Source organism: Pseudochaenichthys georgianus, chromosome 17 (assembly GCF_902827115.2).
Source record: "Pseudochaenichthys georgianus chromosome 17, fPseGeo1.2, whole genome shotgun sequence".
Classification (NCBI taxonomy): domain Eukaryota; kingdom Metazoa; phylum Chordata; class Actinopteri; order Perciformes; family Channichthyidae; genus Pseudochaenichthys; species Pseudochaenichthys georgianus.
The window spans coordinates 16,647,499-16,670,397 of NC_047519.1; the positions used below are offsets into that span (position 1 = coordinate 16,647,499).

General features: G+C 43.6%; 1 protein-coding gene across 10 annotated transcripts in view; it reads right to left on the bottom strand.

Moving 5' to 3' along the window:
* Window positions 1–22,899, bottom strand: part of astn1 (astrotactin 1) — a 493,901-nt gene that overhangs the window by 27,522 nt on the left and 443,480 nt on the right. For all 10 annotated transcript variants that reach the window (XM_034105004.2, XM_034105002.2, XM_034104998.2 and 7 more), the window contains one exon: window positions 1,194–1,329. In XM_034105004.2, the coding sequence (XP_033960895.1) occupies window positions 1,194–1,329 (136 nt within the window). The remainder of the gene's footprint in view (window positions 1–1,193; window positions 1,330–22,899) is intronic.

A 22,899-nucleotide genomic window follows, 5' to 3' on the forward strand; every position in this document is an offset into this window, starting at 1 on the left:
AAAAAACACACACTTTAAAGTCAGGCAACGCTAACCAGTAACCAGGCTTAGTGTGATTCTGTTTATTTGTACCTTACTTTGACCATCCGTTCGCTGTTATTGATCATTGTGGAGAGAGGCAGACGTTTTGTTTTGTATTATAGCAGCTATCGGATGGAATCAATACATGGGCTGCACAGGTTGTCATGTCCGACTATCACAAGTAGAATCATAATGAAAAATACGCCTGTATAAAACGGTTTATGCTACAATAGGATAGCAACAACAAGTAGTCAAGATAGTCAGTTTAGCTTCGGTTGCTATGCTAACATCACCCATTTTATACCAGAGAAACTTTCATAACAGCGTTGTGATGCCAAACAGCGTCAATTCAGACTGACACACATTCACTTATGGGGAATTGGGGATATGTATCAGCTGCTTGTGTGACAGTCAGACAGTGAATACTTTACAGCGGCCGCTGCCTTGTGAGCTAACCCGGAGCTAACGGGAGAATAAACTCCGGTGGAAGAACAGCACTGCAGCGGTCGGTAAATGCCGCTGAAAGTTTGAAACACATTAATAAACAAAGAATCACGGCATTCTGGAGAAAAGTACAAGGTTGGAGAAGTCGTTATTTAATTTAATCTGGCTTCGTATGATTCAAAGTAACACGATCATCGACCCGACGCAGTCCCCCATTGTTGTTGTTGTGAGCACCGTTGGGGATAAAATCAGCGACGTAAACAGTGACGTCATGACGCAGCAGCGGCAGCACCAGTCGGGCTCTGGGCGGTGTGAACAAAACGGGGGCTGAAAAGAAAAACCGGTTCCGAACCAGAAAAGCTCTAGCAGGGAGCTAGAACAGGAACAGCCTTGGTGTGAAAGGGGCATCAGAGGGGCATGGGGAGTGGCACCTTATTTTCACCTAAAGTAACAGATACAGGTTCAGCACTTTTTTGTATAAATCTGAGAACTATAATATATTGATGAAAAACATTATAATAGGGGACCTTTAAAAACTTGCATAGTATTGGTAAATTGTTTAGAAATCAAACATCTTTTTTTTATTTGAAATTATGCAAAAATAAACAAGGTAAAATGTGCTTTATCTTAACATCTGACAGTGAGAGTGAGATCTGGTTCCCAAATTAGTTTAGTTTCCCGGTTGTTTAGTCTGTTTTTTTAAGGAGGACAAATAGAAAGTGACTTACATGTAGGTGGTGTCCGGCTCTAGGCAGCGGATGATCATGCTGATGGAGGAGGACAGGAGGTCGGGGATGTCCCCTAACATCACACAAGGAGACCTGGCCCCAGACAAGATGTCATCGACGAAGCTCAAAAGGGTTTCTGCGGAAGGGAGAAAGACACATTTCACTCCCATTTGATTCATGGACTGTACAGTTTGAGATGAGACTACTGGAAATGTAATGATTTCTGTATATATGTTTCTACTGTATAGGTTTTGTCCCAATAACAATGTTTGATTTCTTCTTTAAATAAGGAAGAACTTGTGTTTAAAAAAATGCATTCATTAAAAACTCCTGGGTTGACTTGACAACAGTACACTTATCAGTTTTACAGGTTCTTATAAAATCAGAAGGTTGAGCAAATGTAAACGTGGTGCATGATTTAGTGAATTTAAACAATTTTTTTTGGAACTTTGAGGTAAGATGAGGGCAGCTCTGCTGAGGCTTAATAAAGAATATACGGTACAGGGATAACTCACTGCTGAACTGTAAACAGACATCAAAACAGATGCTTAGCTCCACCACAACACACACTTTAAGGACAGTATGTACCTGTAGGGCCTGTCTATGAAAGTGAAACAATTAGGTGCTGTTTAACAGAGCTCTGGTGCTGATTTTTATTTCTTTTTTAAGGGCAGGGAATCTGTCAACCATTAGTGAACATTACACTGATACATATGTGACAACAACGGGAAAGAAACTCCCTCTGGAGGGAACTTTTGGATTTTAGCCTTTGCTGACCATTTACATGCACAAAAACCGGTACCACTTTACAATAAGACTACCCTTATAAAGGGTTTACGAATAATTTGTAAATAATTAATTAATTAGGTTGTGAACACTTTATAACTCATTAATAAGCTTTTATAAGACATGAGATAAACAGGGCAACTGTGACCGGTTGCTTGCCAAATAGTGAGCCCACATTTATCTGTACTGCTAAGTCTTATATTGGCTACCTAGCTTACTTTGTGTTCTTCATCAGCCAGCATCCTTGGTATCTGTTGTTCACTGAGTTGATTCTCGCTAAGTAGCCACTATAAGGCTTAGTCATCTTGCCAAATAGTGAGCCTGTGTTGATGTATGAAAACTATGTTAGAACTGGTTTATATGGGCTCATAACAGTCTCATAATACACACATGCACACAGAAGGATTCACACTTGTATTTCATGATCAGCAAAAGGATTCAAACTTGTATTTCCGGATCCACACTTGTGTTTTTCAATGCACACACAAATGTGTTCCGTTTCATGCATGTAAATAAAATCCAAATACAGAAAAAAGTTCCTCACATATTTGTTTTCCGTTTAAATCCCGTGAACCTGCAAACACAAACCGCTTTCTGTGCATGGATCGCTGTGCATTCGTGTGTGGGTTTTTTGAGACTCCCCTGACGGTCAGCCGATTCGTACTTGTAATTTTTTCTATCTATAGCCAATCAGATGTCTCCTCAATTCTAAGCCAATCACATGAGCACGCCTCCACGAGGGTAGATCTCTTGCGTTCATGACGTAGCGCTTCATGTAGGCATTTTGCGCAGTCCGGAGCTGACAGGTCCATGGAGCCTGCCTGCCATGGATGTATAATAAGCTGCCTGCAGGCGCTAATGTCAGGACACCTCCACTCTCAGTACATTGCCACTTTCCGAACAGGAAATGCACGCAAATACAATCTTTTATATTATTAAGGTACAGCGCCACTTTCCGAACCATTGATGAATGCTTGTGTACACAAAAACGGCAGGCAAAACCGTTTTAAATGTGTGTTTCTTGTATGGCGAATACAGCTGCTTTATTTATGTCTGTATGAAGTTGTTGTGAGTGTGGAGGGAGCAGCTACAGGTTAGCTTAGCCTAATCGATCAGTGCACTACGAAGCCAGTGCTAGACAGTGAACTGTCAACAGGGGGGACCGCCGCCGGTCATTATCGGCCGATATTCACTCTTAATAGTTTGATCGGTGCTCTCAATAAAGGCCGATCAGGAGAGCTGGATCTGATCGATATGGACATAAACGCGAGTGAAGTATAGCCGGACGCGAGAGAGAGATCAGATCAGCTGCTGAGTCTGACGGAGACACGCAGCTCTGCATAATCACCTGAAGCTCCGCCCTCTGTTTAGCGAGCTGACCGGACTGCGCAAAATGCGTAGCCTATATGAAGTGTCATGAACGCAAGAGATCTACCCTCGTGGGGGCGCGCTCATGTGATTGGCTTAGAATGAAGGAGACATCTGATTGGCTATAGATAGAAAAAATTACAAGTACGAATCGGCTGACCGTTAGGGGAGTCTCAAAAAACCCACACACGAATGCACAGCGACCCGTGCACAGAAAGCGGCTTGTGTTTGCAGGTTCAGCGGTTTTAAACGGAAAACAAATATGTGAGGATCAAAAATACATATGTAAAACTTTTTTCTGTATTTGGATTTTATTTACATGTATATGAAACGGAACACATTTGTGTGTGCATTGAAAAACACAAGTGTGGATCCGGAAATACAAGTGTGAATCCTTTTGCGGATTATGAAATACAAGTGTGAATCCTTCTGTGTGCATGTGTGTATTATGAGACTGTTCTGAGCCCATAGGTTTATAAATGGTTCTTAATGATTAATAAAGTGTTTACAACCTAATTCATAACCTAATTATAAACCCTTTATGAATCCTTTATAAGGGTAGTCTTATTGTAAAGTGGTACCCAAAAACCTATGTATATATAAACTACAGGAAAGGGGAAACACCAAATAACCACAATAGGGCCCCTTTAATAGATGCATTCAAGGCAGATATGTGGTGAAGATACAAAGTGAATTCCGTTCTCTGTGCATGGTTAAATGATCACACACCTAACTAAAAGAAGATTATTATTCAGATGTACAAATCCCAGTCAATCTTGTAGATACAGGCTGCAGCCAGTCATTTAAAAATATTTCAACAATTTATGGCATTTACGGCGCAAACGTGTTTTTTTTCCACTGATGTTTGTCTTAAAAGCATTCCTTGCTGGCAATAGGTGAACTACCCTGGGGAGTCCCAGCATCATAACAATAACTAAAATAATTCCATCCCTTCATATTGATCAATACATACAACCTTGTGTTTCTCGCTAATAGTGCAGATTCCTAAAGAAATTGTAAAAAAAACTTCCTTGGCACATTATTTAACTTTGTCAATAACAACACCAACAACAGCCGCAAGAAAACTACAGACATCCCCAGATGTAGAGGAACAGTCTGACATGTTTGGCAGCCAGGGCATCATTGGTCGACACAATCCAGACCACCGCTCACTCAACAGGTGCAATGATGTCATGCTTTGTTAATAAACAATGTTGCCTGTCCCATGTATTTTGTGTGTCCTCTTTTTGTTAGGGCACCCACACTTTGGAACAACCTTCACACGGAGGTCAGCCTGGCAAGCTTTTTATATTGTTTAACTCCCTCAAAAACGATTTAATTTTATAATAGTGTTTTCACATAGCCTATGGCCTAAAGCTTTCCCTTTTTTATATGTTGTATTATTATTATTTGTTCTCATTGCACTAGTTCTGATATGTAGAATCATTGACTTAAAAAACATTTTGATTAATAATTAAAGATTTATTAATAATATATTTATTACATGTATCACAAATATAATCAAATACAAAATAGTCATAATAATATATCTGTAAAATAAAATAAATATTAGCTGTTAACCCTTAACTGTGACATTTTGAATGCATTATTTTTCTGGGTAATGGAGTATTTTCAATCTTGTGTTACTATACTTAACATAAGATAATACTTTATTTATCCCGAAGGAAATTGTTGTGCCAGTTACAAAAATACAATAAACACAGCAGCATAATAGTAAAACTGTACGCTAAAAGTGCAGTAAAAAGAACAATTACATATCTACAGGAAACATGACACATAGACGGTCACATAATGAATGTAAATATTACCAGTATTTAGTAGTGCAAAAGATATACGTAATTGCACGTTATCATAGCACATTATTAATAATAATAATATTGTAATATATATACTTAAGTTCAATGTGTGGATGGGTACAGTACATACCTACCAATAAACCCCTGAATCTGGGAAAACACCTGTATCCACCTGAGACTCTCACATGGGAAAGAAGCAACCCCTTTGACCCCCCCTCCCCCTCCTCCTCTTCAGGGCCATTTTCCTGCTGCCCAGGCTGCTGGTGAAACATGCAGCGAGCGATGTTTTCCCAGCTGGCAATGAGTACTCAAAAGGGCATTTGGCCACCGAGGTGTGTTTCACCGTAAGGGGAAAAACCCTCTGCCAAGTCTCTGTGTGTGTGTGTGTGTGTGTGTGTGTGTGTGTGTGTGTGTGTGTGTGTGTGTGTGTGTGTGTGTGTGTGTGTGTGTGTGTGTGTGTGTGTGTGTGTGTGTAAGTGAAGTGATGGCTGCCCTGAGGTGGTCATCTGTGACCCTCCGCTACACAAGCAGTGCCTGTCTGTGTGTGTTTATACTCCATGTGTGTGAAGTGATGGGCGCACTCGAGGTGGTCACCTGTCCCTTTCCTCTACAAGAGCTTTCCCTCACCATAAGCCTGCGCATGTGTGTAAATACGTGTATGTGTGAGTGATGGATGCTCTGCGGTGGTCACCTATGTCTTCCCTGTGGACCCCGCCCGTGTCACCAGCTAGTAAACAGCAGGCCAAATGCCACGGAGTCATGAAGACAGAGAGAGACGTAGAGCTTGAGGGTATAAAGAAAAGGTGCGCAGCAGCTGTCAGAGCAAGGTGTTTACCCAGCGTGAGAGACTGACACACGAGTGAAAGATATAAACAGAGCCGGAGATGTAAATGAAAAGTGACATTGTGAGGCTTTGCACCACTTAGCATATTAATTGCAAAAAAACGTCGGAATGTCTGTCTACGTGTAAAGAGGCGTAGAAAAAGGAAACAGTGTTTAAACCCTCGCTGGAGAAGGCTGTGTGGAAATATGCTGAATAATTCTCTCAGTATCTAATGGGTGGAGCTCTAAAAGGCAAATTGCGACTAACATGAATATTTGCATATATCTCTGTCTTAACAAGATAAGCTATTCAGTTTGGATATGCAAATATAACAAACTGTATTTTGCACACAACTTTCCCATACTGGAGGCCTACTGTACTTGAGCATACTTAAAAATAGATCTATCATGCAAAATGCACTTTTGTACGTCTTTTATACATGAATATGTGTCCCCGGTGTGTCAGGGAACTCACCAAGTGTCAGAAAACACAACCCTCTCTCTTTTCCTCCATACCCAAATCTCTACAAACGGGGCTGCAATGGATCTGATACAGACTGATACAGATTTGAAATTGTTCTGGTCAGAAACGGGGAGCTCTGCCTATATGGGCAACTCTCCACCTATCAGGGGAATGAGAGGTTGCCGTGGCATGGTAACAGCATGGTAACAGCATGGTAACCGCATGGTAACATGATGCTCGTGCCTCACCCCCCCTCCTTTGCAGGGGGCCGTGGTTGCGGCTCATTTGCCACAGAATCAGCCCTTGCTAAAACAGGGCTGGAATAGAGCAAATAGAGCGAAATGAGGCATGACTAAAATGCGTGATCTGTTTGGTATTTTGAAAAAAAAACGTCACAGACATGTTTTATATAGGTATGGCCCTACAATATATTATTCAAATATAGCATGATAGGTCCACTTTAAAGCTCTTATAAAAACATTATTGTTTTTTTCCAATCTATTATTTGAACAAACTCAATGATTTTTGTGGTCAGCAATAGAGGGGAAAACAACATGGAGCTGTTTATAATTTGTATTATTTTCTGAGAGCAAAAAAGGACGGTAAAGAGGCCATATTATGCTTTCCTGTGTAATATAGCTTTCAATGAATATCAATTGTCTGCAAAGGCTAAAATCCCAAAAGTTCACCGCAGAGGGAATTTCTCTCCGTCATATCCAACCCCCCTGCAGGTTCTGCAGCAGCGGCAAGATGAGAAACACGTTAAAGCTAAAGTAGAGGCACAAAATACAATACAACAATACAAATATGAACAGAACATTAGCATAATACAGTAAGTAATCTTTCAACAATTTTCCGATGTTTGCTTTTTCTGTCATGTCTGGCTGCCTTTTCTTTAAAGTCAGCTTGTGACCAATGCACCATAACATTTCGTTTTTTCTGAAAACGGCTTTAATGAGTGAAATGCCTGTGCTGTATTTCTTCTTTATATTGAACTCAACAAATCTTATACTTCACTGATATTCAACATGACCCATACAGTACAGCGGGAGCATTTTTCTAAACACGTGCCCCTATAAAAACACACACTGTATGTCCTTCATAAATACTTTCTAGTTTGCCAGTTTATGCATGAGTTCTGTTTCTGTTAAGGTCTACCTTATGAACATGCCTTATTAATGACATTAGTTATTCGTAGGGCAATTAGAGCATAAGGGGCTTTTTTAAGAGGGGGCTTAAAGAGACAGGTGCTAAAAGTGAAAATAGGTTTATTGGGATGAACTTCATGAGAAAAACAACACTTTAACATTAAAGCCAGGGGATTTTTTAAGAGGGGGCTTAAAGAGACAGGTGCTAAAAGTGAAAATAGGTTTATTGGGATGAACTTCATGAGAAAAATAACACTTTAACATTAAAGCCAGTAATCATGTTCTTGTAGAAACATGATACAGTGGGGCAAACAAGTATTTAGTCAGCCACCAATTGTGCATGTTCTCCCACTTAAACAGATGAGAGAGGCCTGTAATTCATCCTAGGTATACCTCAACTATGAGAGACAGAATGAGAAAAAGAAATCCAGAAAATCACATTGTCTGATTTTTAAAGAATTTATTTGCAAATGATGGTAGAAAATAAGTATTTGGTCAATAACAAAAGTTCATCTCAATACTTTGTTATACACCCTTTGTTGGCAATGACAGAGGTCAACCGTTTTCTGTAAGTCTTCACAAGGTTTTCACACACTGTTGCTGGTATTTTGGCCCATTCCTCCATGCAAATCTCCTCTAGAGCAGTGATGTTTTGGGGCTGTCGCTGGGCAACACGGACTTTCAACTCCCTCCAAAGATTTTCTATGGGGTTGAGATCTGGAGACTGGCTAGGCCACTCCAGGACCTTGAAATGCTTCTTACGAAGACACTCCTTCGTTGCCCGGGCGGTGTGTTTGGGATCATTGTCATGCTGAAAGACCCAGCCACGTTTCATCTTCAATGCCCTTGCTGATGGAAGGAGGTTGTCACTCAAAACCTCACGATACATGGCCCCATTCGTTCTTTCCTTTACACGGATCAGTCGTCCTGGTCCCTTTGCAGAAAAACAGCCCCAAAGCATGATGTTTCCACCCCCATGTTTCACAGTAGGTATGGTGTTCTTTGGATGCAACTCAGCATTCTTTCTCCTCCAAACACGTCTAGTTGAGTTTTTACCAAAAAGTTCTATTTTGGTTTCATCTGACCATATGACATTCTCCCAATCCTCTTCTGGATCATCTAAATGCTCTCTAGCAAACTTCAGACGGGCCTGGACATGTACTGGCTTAAGCAGGGGGACACGTCTGGCACTGCAGGATTTGAGTCCCTGGCGGCGTAGTGTGTTACTGATGGTAGCCTTTGTTACTTTGGTCCCAGCTCTCTGCAGGTCATTGACTAGGTCCCCCTGTGTGGTTATGGGATTTTTGCTCACCGTTCTTGTGATCATTTTGACCCCACGGGGTGAGATCTTGCGTGGAGCCCCAGATCGAGGGAGATTATCAGTTGTCTGGTATGTCTTCCATTTTCTAATAATTGCTCCCACAGTTGATTTCTTCACACCAAGCTGCTTACCTATTGCAGATTCAGTCTTCCCAGCTTGGTGCAGGTCTACAATTTTGTTTCTGGTGTCCTTTGACAGCTCTTTGGTCTTGGCCATAGTGGAGTTTGGAGTGTGACTGTTTGAGGTTGTGGACAGGTATCTTTTATACTGATAACGAGTTCAAACAAGTGCCATTAATACAGGTAAGGCCCTGTCACACTGTCCCGAAATTGACACCCGATGGACACACGATAAAGGAAATGTTCAAATTCGGCTCTGATCGTAGCAACCTCGGGCCATTCGTGAGGGCATCTAAGCCATTGTATGACCGCCGGTGGAGTTTCTCAGGTTCCGGCAGCAACTTCGTGAGCGGCAACTTCGTAAGGCACTTGTGAGGGCATCTTGTCAAATCGTGTCATCTTCGTGTTATCATCGGTGCATTCACCCTCACTCTGATCGGGGCGAATGCCCGATAGCACCGATGATAACAAGATACCCTCACGATGGCCTTACGAAGGGAAAAATTGCACACGGATTCAACACGAAAATGAACCTTCGCAAGGTCCTTCGGCAATTTTTTGGCATTCCAAAGATTTTGCCACCGCTCACGAAGTTGCTGCCGGAGCCTGAGAAACTCCACCAGCAATCATATGATGGCTTAAGATGCCCTCACGAATGGCCCGATGTTGCTACGATCACAGCCGAATTTGAACATTTCCTTTATCGTGTGTCCATCGGGTTGTTTTATTGCACAACAAAATCATGTAAACATATTATGTAAATAACCCAATTTGTGTTCTGTGAAACTAAAAAGGATATAATATATTATTTTGAAGGAGAGTTGACAGGAAGTTGTTGTTGCTATGGAAACAACATTACGGAGAAAACGTAATATTTTCTACATATAAAGACGGATAAAGTAAAGAACAAAGTCTGAAGATATCAGTACAGTATCATAGTACTGTAACATAATTGTTTTTGGTACTTTCATTGCAGTTGTATGTCTTAAATGTAATGTAAATGTTGCCTTCGTGTGTGGTTCGGGGCTATCTTCGTGCGAAATTCACAATTCCATATTCGTGTGACCATCGGGTGTCAATTTCGGGACAGTGTGACAGGGGTTTTAACGAGTGGAGGACAGAGGAGGCTCTTAAAGAAGAAGTTACAGGTCTGTGAGAGCCAGAAATCTTGATTGTTTGTAGGTGACCAAATACTTATTTTACCGAGGAATTTACCAATTAATTCATTAAAAATCCTCCAATGTGATTTCCTGGATTCTTTCCCCCCATTATGTCTCTCATAGTTGAAGTGTACCTAGGATGAAAATTACAGACCTCTCATCTTTTTAAGTGGGAGAACTTGCACAATTGGTGGCTGACTAAATACTTTTTTGCCCCACTGTATATGCCCTTTAAAGGGGACCTATCATGCAAAATGCACCTTTGTACGTCTTTTATACATGAATATGTGTCCTCGGTGTTCCAGGGAACTCACCAAGTGTCAGAAAACACAACCCTCTCTATTTTCCTCCTTCGCCAAATCTCTAAAAAAGGGGCTGCAACGGATCTGAAAAAAACGGATCCACATTCCAATACTTTTCTACGTCACAAAGAAGTGCTCCGCTTATTGGTCAACTCTCCACCTATCAGGGGAATGAGCCACGGCCACGTGCATTGCCAAACCTCTCATTCGCATATCGGCTATCGGCAGGCTAAATAATCAACACCCCAGTCACATCTGTGTTTTTGCCTGCTCTTGCCAGGATGTCTAAGCCAGTTAAACGTTGTGCTGTTGTTGGCTGCAAGACTCGGGACAGGGGACTGCATGCAATGCCATCAGTGGAAAAAGAAATGAATCTGTGGCTAGACTTCATTTACAAGGGACATGTGCCAGAAGACCACGGAAGATTTCTGTTCGTGTGTTCCAAACATTTTACCACGGACATGTTTATTAACTTCTCTCAAGTCCAACACGGATATGCCTCCAAAGTAATGCTAAACCCGGGATCAATACCAACCATCCGGGACCAGGCCAGTGAGGACACATCCAATTTTGAAGCTGTCAGTCTTTATTTAGCGGTGTTTTTCCTGATAAAGCTATCTCTAGCTTGTAGCATGTAGCATGTAGCTTCGCCGCATCAATGTCGCCTCAAACCCAAATAGTAATCGGTTAGGGGTTTATATATTTTTGTAGCATTTTATTTTGTACGCTCCGCAGTCTTTGCTTTGTCATTTGCATTATCAGGCATTTGCTAACATGTTCAGACATACTGCCGTAATGGCGATCTGTGTGAAGGCTGTAAAGCCACGCCCTAGGCGATAATACAAGTATTTATTCTCCTATTTATTAGTATTTTGTATCCTCTACAATCATATTGAGTAAGTTATAATAACAAACGTAATCTTCTGTAGGCAAGTGCCGTTTTTTCCAGCGTTATATGTAAACACTTTTGTGATTGTAGTCTGTAAGAACGATCAGATATCATCGATCTGTAAGCTAAGCTACGCTACGCTACGCTACGCTACGCTACGCTACGCTAATGAGACATGCCGTGTTTTGCAGCGTTATATGTAAAAGCTTTTGTGTGTTTACTTGTTTGCGCACATGAATATAAATGGGGGTGTGTTAGGATACAACACTGTATGTATGCGAGGGGGGACACACACCACGAGTAAAACTGAGCTAAAGCCCCGTCGGTCTGTTGTTGTTGACAAGGCCTTACCTCTAGCAACAGGCTAATTAGTGGCTAGCACTCATTACAGTCAGTCTACTGAGCTCAGCCCCTCTCCAACACATCATCTGCATTGAGTCAGAAACACAGCATGCACGTTACGGTTCAAAACTAACTCAGATTGGAAAAGGCTAAGCAAAGAGCTTTGCTAAATAGAGAGCTTTGCTAAGAAGTTTCAGTTTTTTACATGCATATACTAATCTAAACCACATTTTTTGTTGTGCTTTTTTTACCATTGCACAGCCCTACGTGGCCAACTTGATGGACCTCATCTTCGACCAAGTCTTTGTGGACCCTGCACCATTATGAGCGACCTGACAGGGAGGAGGTCATCGCCGGGTATGCTACACGGTTCAATTTGGCTGCTGTCTGAACCCAACATCGACATTTCACGGATCAGGAAACTCCCTGCGTATCCTGAGGACAACGCAGGCCGGAATCACCACTCTGATCCTGCGTCCAAGGAAGCCCCAGCACCAGCTCACAAAGCTTCTGTAAAAATATTTAGTGTCATTTATACAAAATACAAGTAGGCTACATTTAGTTTTTTTGTATGGGTTTTTTTTAACCGTTGATTTTGACAATAAAGTTCCAAGTTGATATCAAAATGTGTCGTGATTATTCATGTTTGGATGGGTAAAGAATATTCTGATTTCAAAAGCATAAGGTTGTGTGTGTGTGGACCTTTTTGTCGTACACATGGGTGTGTTATGCCATTGCTGTGTAGTATATAATAGTACAATGACCTCGTGGCGCAATTTGCACAAATAAGTCAATAACTGAGCTTTTAAAAACACATGAAACTACACACATTGCTGACAACTGAGGTGTTGTTGGAGTTATACTTTTTATCATCCTAAGTTATTCAACTTTCCAATGGTTGTTGCAGGATGTTGGAAGAAAAGGACTGTAAACTATTAAACGCAATGAGGCCATTGTATATATGCTGAAAATATGAATGTCTCCCTTTATAAATATATATATATCGCTGTTTTTGCGTTACAAACTGTACACATTGCATTCTTGCTAATTAGCCAAAATATGAACGGAATAAGGAGCAAGCATCGTAACAGAGTAAAATAAATAGGGACAGCTTGTCAGCTAACCATTCAGAAACGTCCTGCTGCAACTGAGATTTTTGCACCTCCACCAAAACCTCCGCTGCTTCAGGGTCAGTTTCTGGATCAAATTGATAGTATGCTTGAACACATGCATTGCTCTGAGATTACATGTTTATTCGACACTCGTAATCACAGCAAGCATGGTAACGTGACTCTCGCCGGCTCATGCCTGCTCTTCTGCAGGGGGGCGTGGTCAGCTGCTGCTCAGAATTTTCAAAGACGGGCTTGGAATAAAGCGAAAATGAGCGAAACGAGGCATGTCTAAAAAATGATCTGTTTGGTATTTTGAAAAATAAAATGTATAAATATACCTTATATAGGTATGGTCATACACTATATCATTTAAATATAGCATGATAGGTCTCCTTTAAGTTGTGTTGATTTGGAAAACTCAACTTTTTTGGTATTATTAACTGAATTAAACTAGAAAATGCATTTCCTGCAGAAAATGCGTGCGAATGCTGTAAACTGTGAACTTTTATGGCTGAATTTAGCTGAAAATGCAGAAAAAGCTGAATATGTTATTAGCTGAATGGTAGCTGCTTTTAGCTGAAAAAGGCCTCTCTACCAAGCTCCAAACTAAATTCAATATCTCAAAAAGTTTAAAAGATATCAAAAATCTGAATAAGAATTGAATAGCTGAAGGTCTTGTGATCATTTGAAAGCTGGAATGAAGTGTCTATCTGAAAGTATGTGGAAGGAGTTTGGCATTTGGCGCAAGGTGTAGGAAAACAGGATTTGAAGGCATCTCCCATTGACTTCAATGTTAAAAAAAGAGTTTAAAAAAGCTGAATATTTCAAAATGTATAAAGTATTTTAAAAAGGTTGAAGGTTTCCCATTGATTCCTGAACAGGCTGAATAGTTTAATATTTGAATGGTTTCTGTAGCTGAAAAATAAGCTGAAGTTATGGCTGAAATAAGTTTAAGTTTAAGGGGAAGAATAAAGAGTACTATAGTCAGTGGTGTAGTGGGCGTTGGACGCGGGGGTACGCCGTACCCCCACTTATTTGGAGCATGATCTTTTTTTTAATAGTCTAATACATATAAAATCATTGCCAGTGTTATCAGTTGCAAGTGTGTATTTGTTGTAATAATGACAAAAACATAATACATTTCACAGTAATTATAATACAAAAAAAAACGATTTCTTTAAATAATTATGATTTGTCATCACGCTCGTGACCCTGCGGAGAGCTGGGGGTGTGTCAGTGACACACCCACTGGGGAGAGCCAGCTCGCCGCCCGCAGATTTTGCGTCCCTCAAGAACGATTTTGCGTCCCTCAAGAACGCTAAAGAAAAAGCTCTATAATGGCAGGCAAACATTTTTTACTTGACTTCTTTTCTAAAAAGAATATAATTCACAAGGAGAAAGAGGCTAGCAGCACCGAAGCTACAAGTGAAGCTGCTACTAGTACTACATCATCAGAAGAGCTGCCTAAAGACGTGGATAATGCTAGCACTAACGTTAACGTTAGCTATAGCAACGTTCCCCTAGCTAGCTCAAACTCACCTTTCCCAGATGCATGGACGGAGGAGATGTGGCGGAGAAAACAAGAGGCATAGGCCTACCCGTGGATAGACTGCAAAGCTGGGAAACTGGGCTGCAAAGTTTGTTCATCCATTTTGGATTTATCAGTCTTCAAAACACAAGGTGTGTGTGTGTGTGTGTGTGTGTGTGTGTGTGTGTGTGTGTGTGTGTGTGTGTGTGTGTGTGTGTGTGTGTGTGTGTGTGTGTGTGTGTGTGTGAAGCAGCGCTGTCTGCTTATTTGCAATGTAGGCTAGGCCTAATCAGATTAATTTCAAATCCAGATTCAGTTGTTTGCATAAATAGGCTATATTTTTCGTTTCGTTTATTTAATAAGTTAATTTCAGGACAACTTTGGGAATTTTGTTTGTTTGTTATGAGTTTTAAATAGATTGAGAGAGAGAGAGGTCTGCTTAGTTGCAATACTGTAGTTTATGCAATTTAGGCCTATACATTGTTTATGTAATTTATGTGCCAGTGTGTCCATGGTTTTGAATCTGTGTGTGTGTTGAGCGCAGCGCCGTCTGCTTTTTGCATAGTAACAAAAGTGGGACAAAGCATACCGTTAGTTTCTGTGGACCTGTCTGCCCGTTTTGTGAGTGCACTGCACGCGTGCGCACTTGTGTGGCATTGTTTGGGATTACCTAATTAAAATAGCGTCCCCCCACTACACCACTGACTATAGTGGAATGCTGTAAACAGCATTCGCACTAATAAAGATTTGAAGAACTATAGTGGAATGCTGTAAGCACTATTTATTTTGTAATATTTTCAAGACATTCTTTTTAGTTTTATAGCTTGATGAAACTTTTTTGTTTGACATCAGCCATTATAGATAATATGGACATCTGAGTGTGTGTGGTACTGTTTGTGGTTTGTTTTTAACTGTGTAATAAAGTTAATTATTCAAAAATGTTAGAGTACCTTATTTTAAAACTGAAACTTGCACTACTGCTCAAAAATAAATAAAAAACAAATCTGGGATTATGCATTTGGGACTATTTTTGCTTTTTCTTGTTGTACCGAACCCGTACTGAACCCCAAACCGAGGTACATACCGAACCGTGAATTCTGTGAACCGTTACACACCTACCAAGTACATATGGGTGATCCATTCTCACAACACTGGCTGCTCTTAACCTCAAACCACCTTCCTTAATGTTGTAAAGTGTGCAGGAGGAGGAAACTGGCTTACTACTGATTATTAACAAGCCTTTGCTCATAGTCATATGCTCATTAAAACACAGCAATGTTGCACATGTGGATGCTTGAAATCACCTTTGCATCACTTTACACGTCGCTGGGCTAAGACACATACTGTTATTACTCTGTGTGCTTTAGAGCTGCCATGCACTCCTCATCTGTCCAATCTTTCCTTTCAATCCAAATCATTCCTGGCAATTACATCTGATAACTACCTGACGCATCAAACAGTTGTGAAGTACCCCGCTGTGCACTGTCATGTTGAGGCTTGACTTATGTTTAAAAACAGAATGTACCCCTAACTTGACTAAAACAAATATCTAAGGCAAAGTACGTGACGTAGTGAACACAGTGTGCTGCCATGGTATTTATTGACATGACTCAACACCAGGTGAATGCAAAAACATACATAGCAACACATGTTTCTCTAGTGCTTTGATTGCTGATTGACATCTTTTGAAATAAAGAAAATCTTTATTCTGGAAGGGAATAAGAGCAAATCTTCACATTTAATGGCTGCTGAATTGGCCGGCTTGTGACAGGCATGAACTTGTGGATTTATAAGAAAACAGCATGTGAAGTATTTTGAACTTGTGAGGATTTAGTTTTGTACAATAAATCCTGGGATTATTTTTCATAATAATCTGCTGCCAACTAGTTTCCTTGTGTTATCATGATGCCCATTCTTCATATAGATGCATAACTCCTCGAGAATGACTTAACTTAATCAAAGCAAAGAGGTCCTTGATTAAATGTGAGCTAAAGTACAGAAAAAGATACATTTTTTACGCAATTATCCTCTATCAAATTCTTTACATTATAGATAAACGGAAAGAAACATGATAGAGAAACATGTCTTTTATATAAAACATAGTATTGATTGTGGGAAAAAAGCAGCTAAATAACTTTGAGTCAAATATCAAAAAATTGCATGCCAGATTATTTATCCCAAGTGGCTCTTTGAGCAGCTCTATTTTGAATAACATACTGAAATATATTTCCATTTAGTTGGTGTTACAGGCAGTTCTTCACCTTCAGAGCAACAGGATCCTGCATCTAATTTCTAAACTCACAGGCCTGCAGATTCCTGTGGATTGACGTTCATAGACTGTTAAAGGTTCAGTTCAGTTGGGAACTGTAGTAAATTTGTCTTTTTAGTGAAATCAGTAAATCAGTTTCAAGCAGGATATTCAAGCGTGATAGAGCCTGGTTAAGCAGCAAAGATTTCAGGAGGCACTACAGGAGATACCGTTAATGTGTAACTACAAGTATGATACTTAAATAAAAATGTCATTTTACAGCTACTGTATACATATCAATTTCTTTCACAGACTTTAAACCTACACATATTTAGGAAATAAGACAAATATCAGTGATATTTCACGCACATGGATATAGTCAGGAATGAATTTTGGGTAACACTTTATATTAAGGTACACAAATTCACCATCAACTAGTTGTTAATTAACATGCATATTAGCAGTATATTGGCTCTTTATTAGTCATTATAAAACACTCATTAATGCTTATTTTACATGACCATATTCTACAAGTAATAGGCCATTAGTTGAGAGTTTTTCCTCAATAACCCTCTAATCAGTCCTTATTTATTGTAAGTAAGGAAGTTGTTGTACATGAGTTTTGGTCTTAATATGCGCTGCTCAATATGGGCCTAATAAAGCAGTAGTACCACAATAATAGTAATTCTCCCATAATAACACTTAACAAATATGATCTATTCTTATGTAACGTAAGTGTTAATTAAGTCTAAATAACTATAGGTTACTTACGTAACCCCAGTTCTCGGAGTAACATGAAGTGAGATGTCTCACTATGGGATGCGCCTCATCGCGGAGCAAACAGAAGCATCAATCTCATTACTTCAATCCTGATTGGCCGGTGATTCTTGACGTCAACGTCAGGGGAAATCACCCCCTATAAGTAGCCTGCGCCACGACGCATGCGTCATTCAAAATAAGCACCTCTTCTCGCTTCACCATAGCAAGGAGGGCCGTCTGGTGAGACATCTCACTTCATGTTACTCTGAGGACTGGGGTTACGTAAGTAACCTATAGTTCTCATTCATAACACTCCGTTCGATGTCTCACTATGGGATATTGTAGCTCCCGTATTGCCAGACGAGCTTATCTCGAAGATCACCGATCAACCAGAATTTAACAGGTGGAGTCCCGACTCAACAAGGTGCCCAGCACTGCTCGGGCCACGCTTGGAGCGGAGACGTCCAGCCTGTAAAAGCGGACAAAAGTGAGTGGCGAGGACCAGCTTGCCGCCGCACAGATATCCTGGATGGAAACACCCTTGAACAAAGCCCAGGATGTAGCCAGGCCCCGAGTCGAGTGAGCCCGCAGACCCAAAGGTGCTTGCAGATTCTGACTCGTATAGGCCAAAGCAATCGCCTCCACGATCCAGTGGGATAGTCATTGCTTAGTAACAGGCTTACCCTTGTGAGGTTTAGCCCAGGACACGAAGAGTTGGTCATTAAGACGAAGCTCTTTTGATCTGTCCATATATGTGTGCAAAGCCCGGACTGGACACAACAGATCCTGCTGCTGCTCCCCGGAGGAAACCAGCTGCGGAGGAAATGCCTCAATGTCAATTGGGGTACACGAACCAACCACCTTTGGTGTAAAGGCAGGGTTGGGTTTCAACAACACTCTCGTTTGCCCTGGGGCGAACTGAGTGCATGAGGGATGTACAGACAGTGCATGGATATCACTGACCCGTTTAGCGGATGCCAGGGCCAGTAACAGCACTGTCTTGAGTGACAGATGTTTCATGTCAGCTCCTTCCAGGGGTTCAAATGGGTTCATTTTGAGCCCATTTAAAACCACTGCCAGGTCCCATAAGGGCACCAGCGACCTGGAGACAGGGAGGAGCCTGCGAGCTCCCTTCATAAAACGGCAAACCAAAGGATGTTGGCTAGCCGTCTTACCCTCAAAGCCCACATGGCATGCAGCAATAGCAGCCAGGTACACCTTGATCGTGGAGAAAGCTCTATGTTTATCGATCAAGTCCTGTAGAAATGATAAAATCACCCCGACAGGACATTGAAAAGAGATGTGTCCTTCTTGAAGGCACCACTCCTCAAACACCCTCCACTTACAGTCGTAAAGAGACCTGGTGGAGGAAGCTCTCGCACTCTGAATAGTGTTTATCACCTTCTGAGGGAGTCCCACTGTATTCAGATTGTACCACTCACGGGTCAGGCCCATAGTGCCCCGTGCTCTGGGCGTGGGTGAAGGATCGCCCCCCCCGCCTGAGACAATCTGTCCCTGCGTGGTGGGGGCTGCCACGGCTGCCCGCACAACAGCTGATATATCCCCGCCAGCCCGTATATTGCGGGCTAGGGTGGAACCATCAGAGTACGTGTGTGGCGTTGCTCTTTCACTCTGGCCGGAGTTAAGGGGAACAGAACCAGGGGTGGGAACGTGTACAGAGGACCCGGAGGTCAATCGTGTACGAGTGCGTCCCCGCCTAACGGTGCGTTTAAATCGTGCATTAAAGAGAACAGCTGTCATTGAGCATTTTCTCCCCCTGCGAACAGATTTAACGCGGCTCCGCCGTAACGCACCCACAGCGGACTCTCGATCCTTGGATGAGGAGTCCAGTCTGCATAGAGTGGTGTACCTCTGGACAGTAGTTCTGTCCCGAGGTGCATCACTCCTGGTACTTGTGTCGTTCTCAGAGAGAGGAGACGTCTGCCGCTCCAAGGGATCAGTTTGTGTGCCAGTGTGTGTGACTGGAGACAACGCCAACTCCACTGGCGGTTCATACACGATATCGTGTTGTCTATCCTCACGGGGACATGAAGTCCTCTGAGAGAAGGCAGGAAGTATTTTTGGGTGGGGAACACCGCTAAAATCTTCGGGTAATTTACGCGTGCCCGCTGGAAGTCTCTGTTCTAGAGACCTCTCACCGGGCGACCTTCGTAAGTCCCCTGTCAGCCCGTCTGACCTGCGTCCGTGGTGACCACCTTCCGTGAAAGGACTGCACCTGTAGGCGCATCCCGCACTGGAAAAGTCGGGTGTAGTGCCACTACGCATTTCATAATCACCAAAACTCTCCGTAAGCCGTGGCGCTCGGGGTTTAGTTTTATTATGCGGCCCATGTTGAGCGGGTGCTTTACGAGGACATTCTCCTCCATAATCTGACTCCGCTCGGTGGGCTTTATAGATAAAACCCTTCTTTCTGGGAGAGAGAGAACTCTTCTCTCCAGAATGTGGGTTGTCTCTCTCTGGGTTTGTGAAAACAGATAAATTATAACTGTTTTGAGAAGCCCAGGCAGACATCGTGAGTATCTCCTGATGTATGCTCCTTAGAGCCAGCTGGGATGTCACTCTTATGGCTCCGACCGGCACTGCGCATGTGCGTGACGGAGGTGCCTTTTCAGCTCCAGCCGGTACTGCGCATGTGTGTGCCGGTGGTGCCCTTAAAGCCCTGGCCGGCACTGCGCATGTGTGTGGCGGTGGCTTCACGGACCCGTCAATAATCCGTCCTTTGAGAGATGCCGTAGCTGCTCTTGAAAGGGGAAGGATTGACGGGCCGTTCTTTACAGCTCTAGCCGGCACTGCGTACGCACGTGGCGGTAGTGCCCTTAAAGCCCCAACCGGCACTGCGCATGCGCGTGGCGGTGGTGCCTTCACAGACCCGTTTATTATCTGCCTTTTGAGAGAGGCCGTAGCTGCTCTCAGAAGGGGATTTATGGTTAACGGACTGTTTATTGTCTTTCTTTTCATTTTTTTGCGCTGCGCCCTTGGCCGGAGCCTGGATGCGTCAGCGGAAAATGGTTTATTCAGACAATAACAATGTGACATGTGTCTTGTGCGGACTTGAGGATGGCGTTGAGGCATCTCTCGAGGCGGCGGGGACACATTTAGAGCCGGGGAAGGAACTTCCAGCTCCGTCACGGAGGGGAGAAGGAGGGGCTGTCATGCCGCTCGCTTCTTCTTCCTCGCCTGCTGGCCGAAATTCTGGGTCGGCTGTGCGTGGGCTACAGCCGGAACCGGAGATTTTCTAGACCAACTCGCCCTCGTCTCCTGCCTGGGCTGGGGACTCGGGGCGGGCTGCGCCCTCTGCTGTCCTGGTACTTTGAACCCAGCAGAGCGCGGTGCAGCGTGGGCGAAGGGCCGCCGTTGCAAAGGCCGCGGCTGGACCCTTCGAGGGAGACAAAGGTGGAGAGCCTCGTCTTCCTTCTTTTTCGACTCACACTTCCTTTGCATGGAAGCGAGAGCGGAGCCGAAAATCCCCTCGGGAACGATGGGCATGTCAAGCACATCTTCCTTTTCCCGGTCTGGGAGGTTGGTGAGGTTGAGCCATCTAGCTCTTTCCTGCACCACCATGATCCCCATTACCTTGCCCGTGGCCTGGACGGCGCAGCGTTGGACACGGAGACAAATGTCTGTGACCGCGGCTATCTCGTCCAGAGTGGCCGGTCCAGGATTGCTCGACATATCCTCACAGAGCTCCGCTTGGTATGCGATTAGCATCGAGGAAACGTTCAGAGCCCTGGCGGACAATGCTGCGGCTCTGTAGGCCCGTTCCGTCATGGTAGACTGGAATCGGTCCGTTTTTGCTGGCAGCGTGGGGTTCCTGCTTGGCGGCTGGCCCATCCTCGGTAGGAGGTGGGCTGCCACCAGCGGTTCCATAGGTGGTATGTGGAGCAGGCCAAGCCTCTCCATACCGTCACAGTCAAGGGAGTGGGCACCCTGGATTGGGGCCTTGTTGCTAAAGGGCCGGTCTCTCCACGAGACCGACACCTCATCCAACATCTCCGGGAAGACCGGGAGGAGTTGCCTCTTTGCCCTCGTTGCTTGGGGAGAATGTTTCCCCTCGTAACGGCACCTGGAGGTCTCCTTGGCCACTTCGGGCCATGGGATGTCTAGTTTGGCCGCAGCGCGCTGACACACGGCTTGTAGGTCCATACTGAGACAGGGCGAAGCTGGTGTGCTGTCGCCCGGGGGAGCAGCCATCGCTCCCAGCTTTGCAGCCTGAGTCGATGACATGAAGATGTCGTCTTCCTGCTCATCCGAGTCAGACAGGAGGAACTCAGAGGTGTACTCTTCGTCCTCCATGCAGTCTAACTCCAGGACATCTTCCGCGGGTGAAACCGTGGTGAGGTCCAGTCGGGAGCCCCAGCTTGGTATAGCGTGGGGCCCCGTTCCCGCGTTTCTTGCCGCCACCGGATCTCGGCCTGATATGGCGCGGGATTCCGGTTCTGCGGGTGCCGCTGTCGGTGAGCCCCAGACCGCAGTGAGGGGCTCCATCTTTGCGGCAGATGTCCCCGTGTCTTGATTGCCGGTCGGCGGATCAGTGGACATGAGGGGGTCCCGTCCTGACAGGTTAACTTGTTGCGCTAACCTTCGGTGGAGGCTCTTCACGGTGAGGCGGGCACAATGTCCACACGAGCCGGGGTTGTCGATGGCCTCCTGGGCGTGTTCCAGCCCGAGGCAGGACGAACAGATCTGGTGTGAGTCTGTGCCTGACACTTTCAACCCGCAACCGCAGCGCCGAGCCTCCGAGTTCCTGACTCCTCTGGTGTGAGGGGGAGAGGCATCCATCTCGTACGCCGTGAGGTGTGGAGAGGGTCCGCTCATGACAGGTATGTTCGAGAAAAAAATGTTTACCGATCTGTCTTTAATCCGGGGGAAAAAAAGGACAGCGTGGGTCTTTTTCTCTCAAGGATATTACCTGGTATGGTAATATTCCTGTAATCCTTTTCTCCTCCGTGGAAGAGAGAAGAAAAAAGTGTCCTCGCTACCGTGGTGTCGGTAGTGAGGGAAAAAACACAAGTTAGCAACTGGTGTGTTGCTAACTTGAAGTCAAAACCTTACCTTACTCCAGAGGAAGAACGGCGAGGTTGACTGTAATACTCTTCTGTGAGAGAATCGGGTAGCCGGCTAACGCCCGTCGACCGAAAATTAGCTTTGGGTTCAGTCTGTGGACTGTTAAGCTAGCCCGGCTACCATTCGAGATGTGCTCTGAAGCGAGAAGAGGTGTTTGAATGACGCATGCGTCGTGGCGCAGGCTACTTATAGGGGGCGATTTCCCCTGACGTTGACGTCAAGAATCACCGGCCAATCAGGATTGGCGTAATGAGATTGATGCTTCTGTTTGCTCCGCGATGAGGCGCATCCCATAGTGAGACATCGAATGGAGTGTTATGAATGAGAACTCAAAATTAGGTATTTATATCTAAGAACATGTTCCCTATTTTAAAGTGAAGTCTTGTTCATAACCAATATGCTAGTAGTTTGACTCTAATTGACCTGAACAGGTTCCC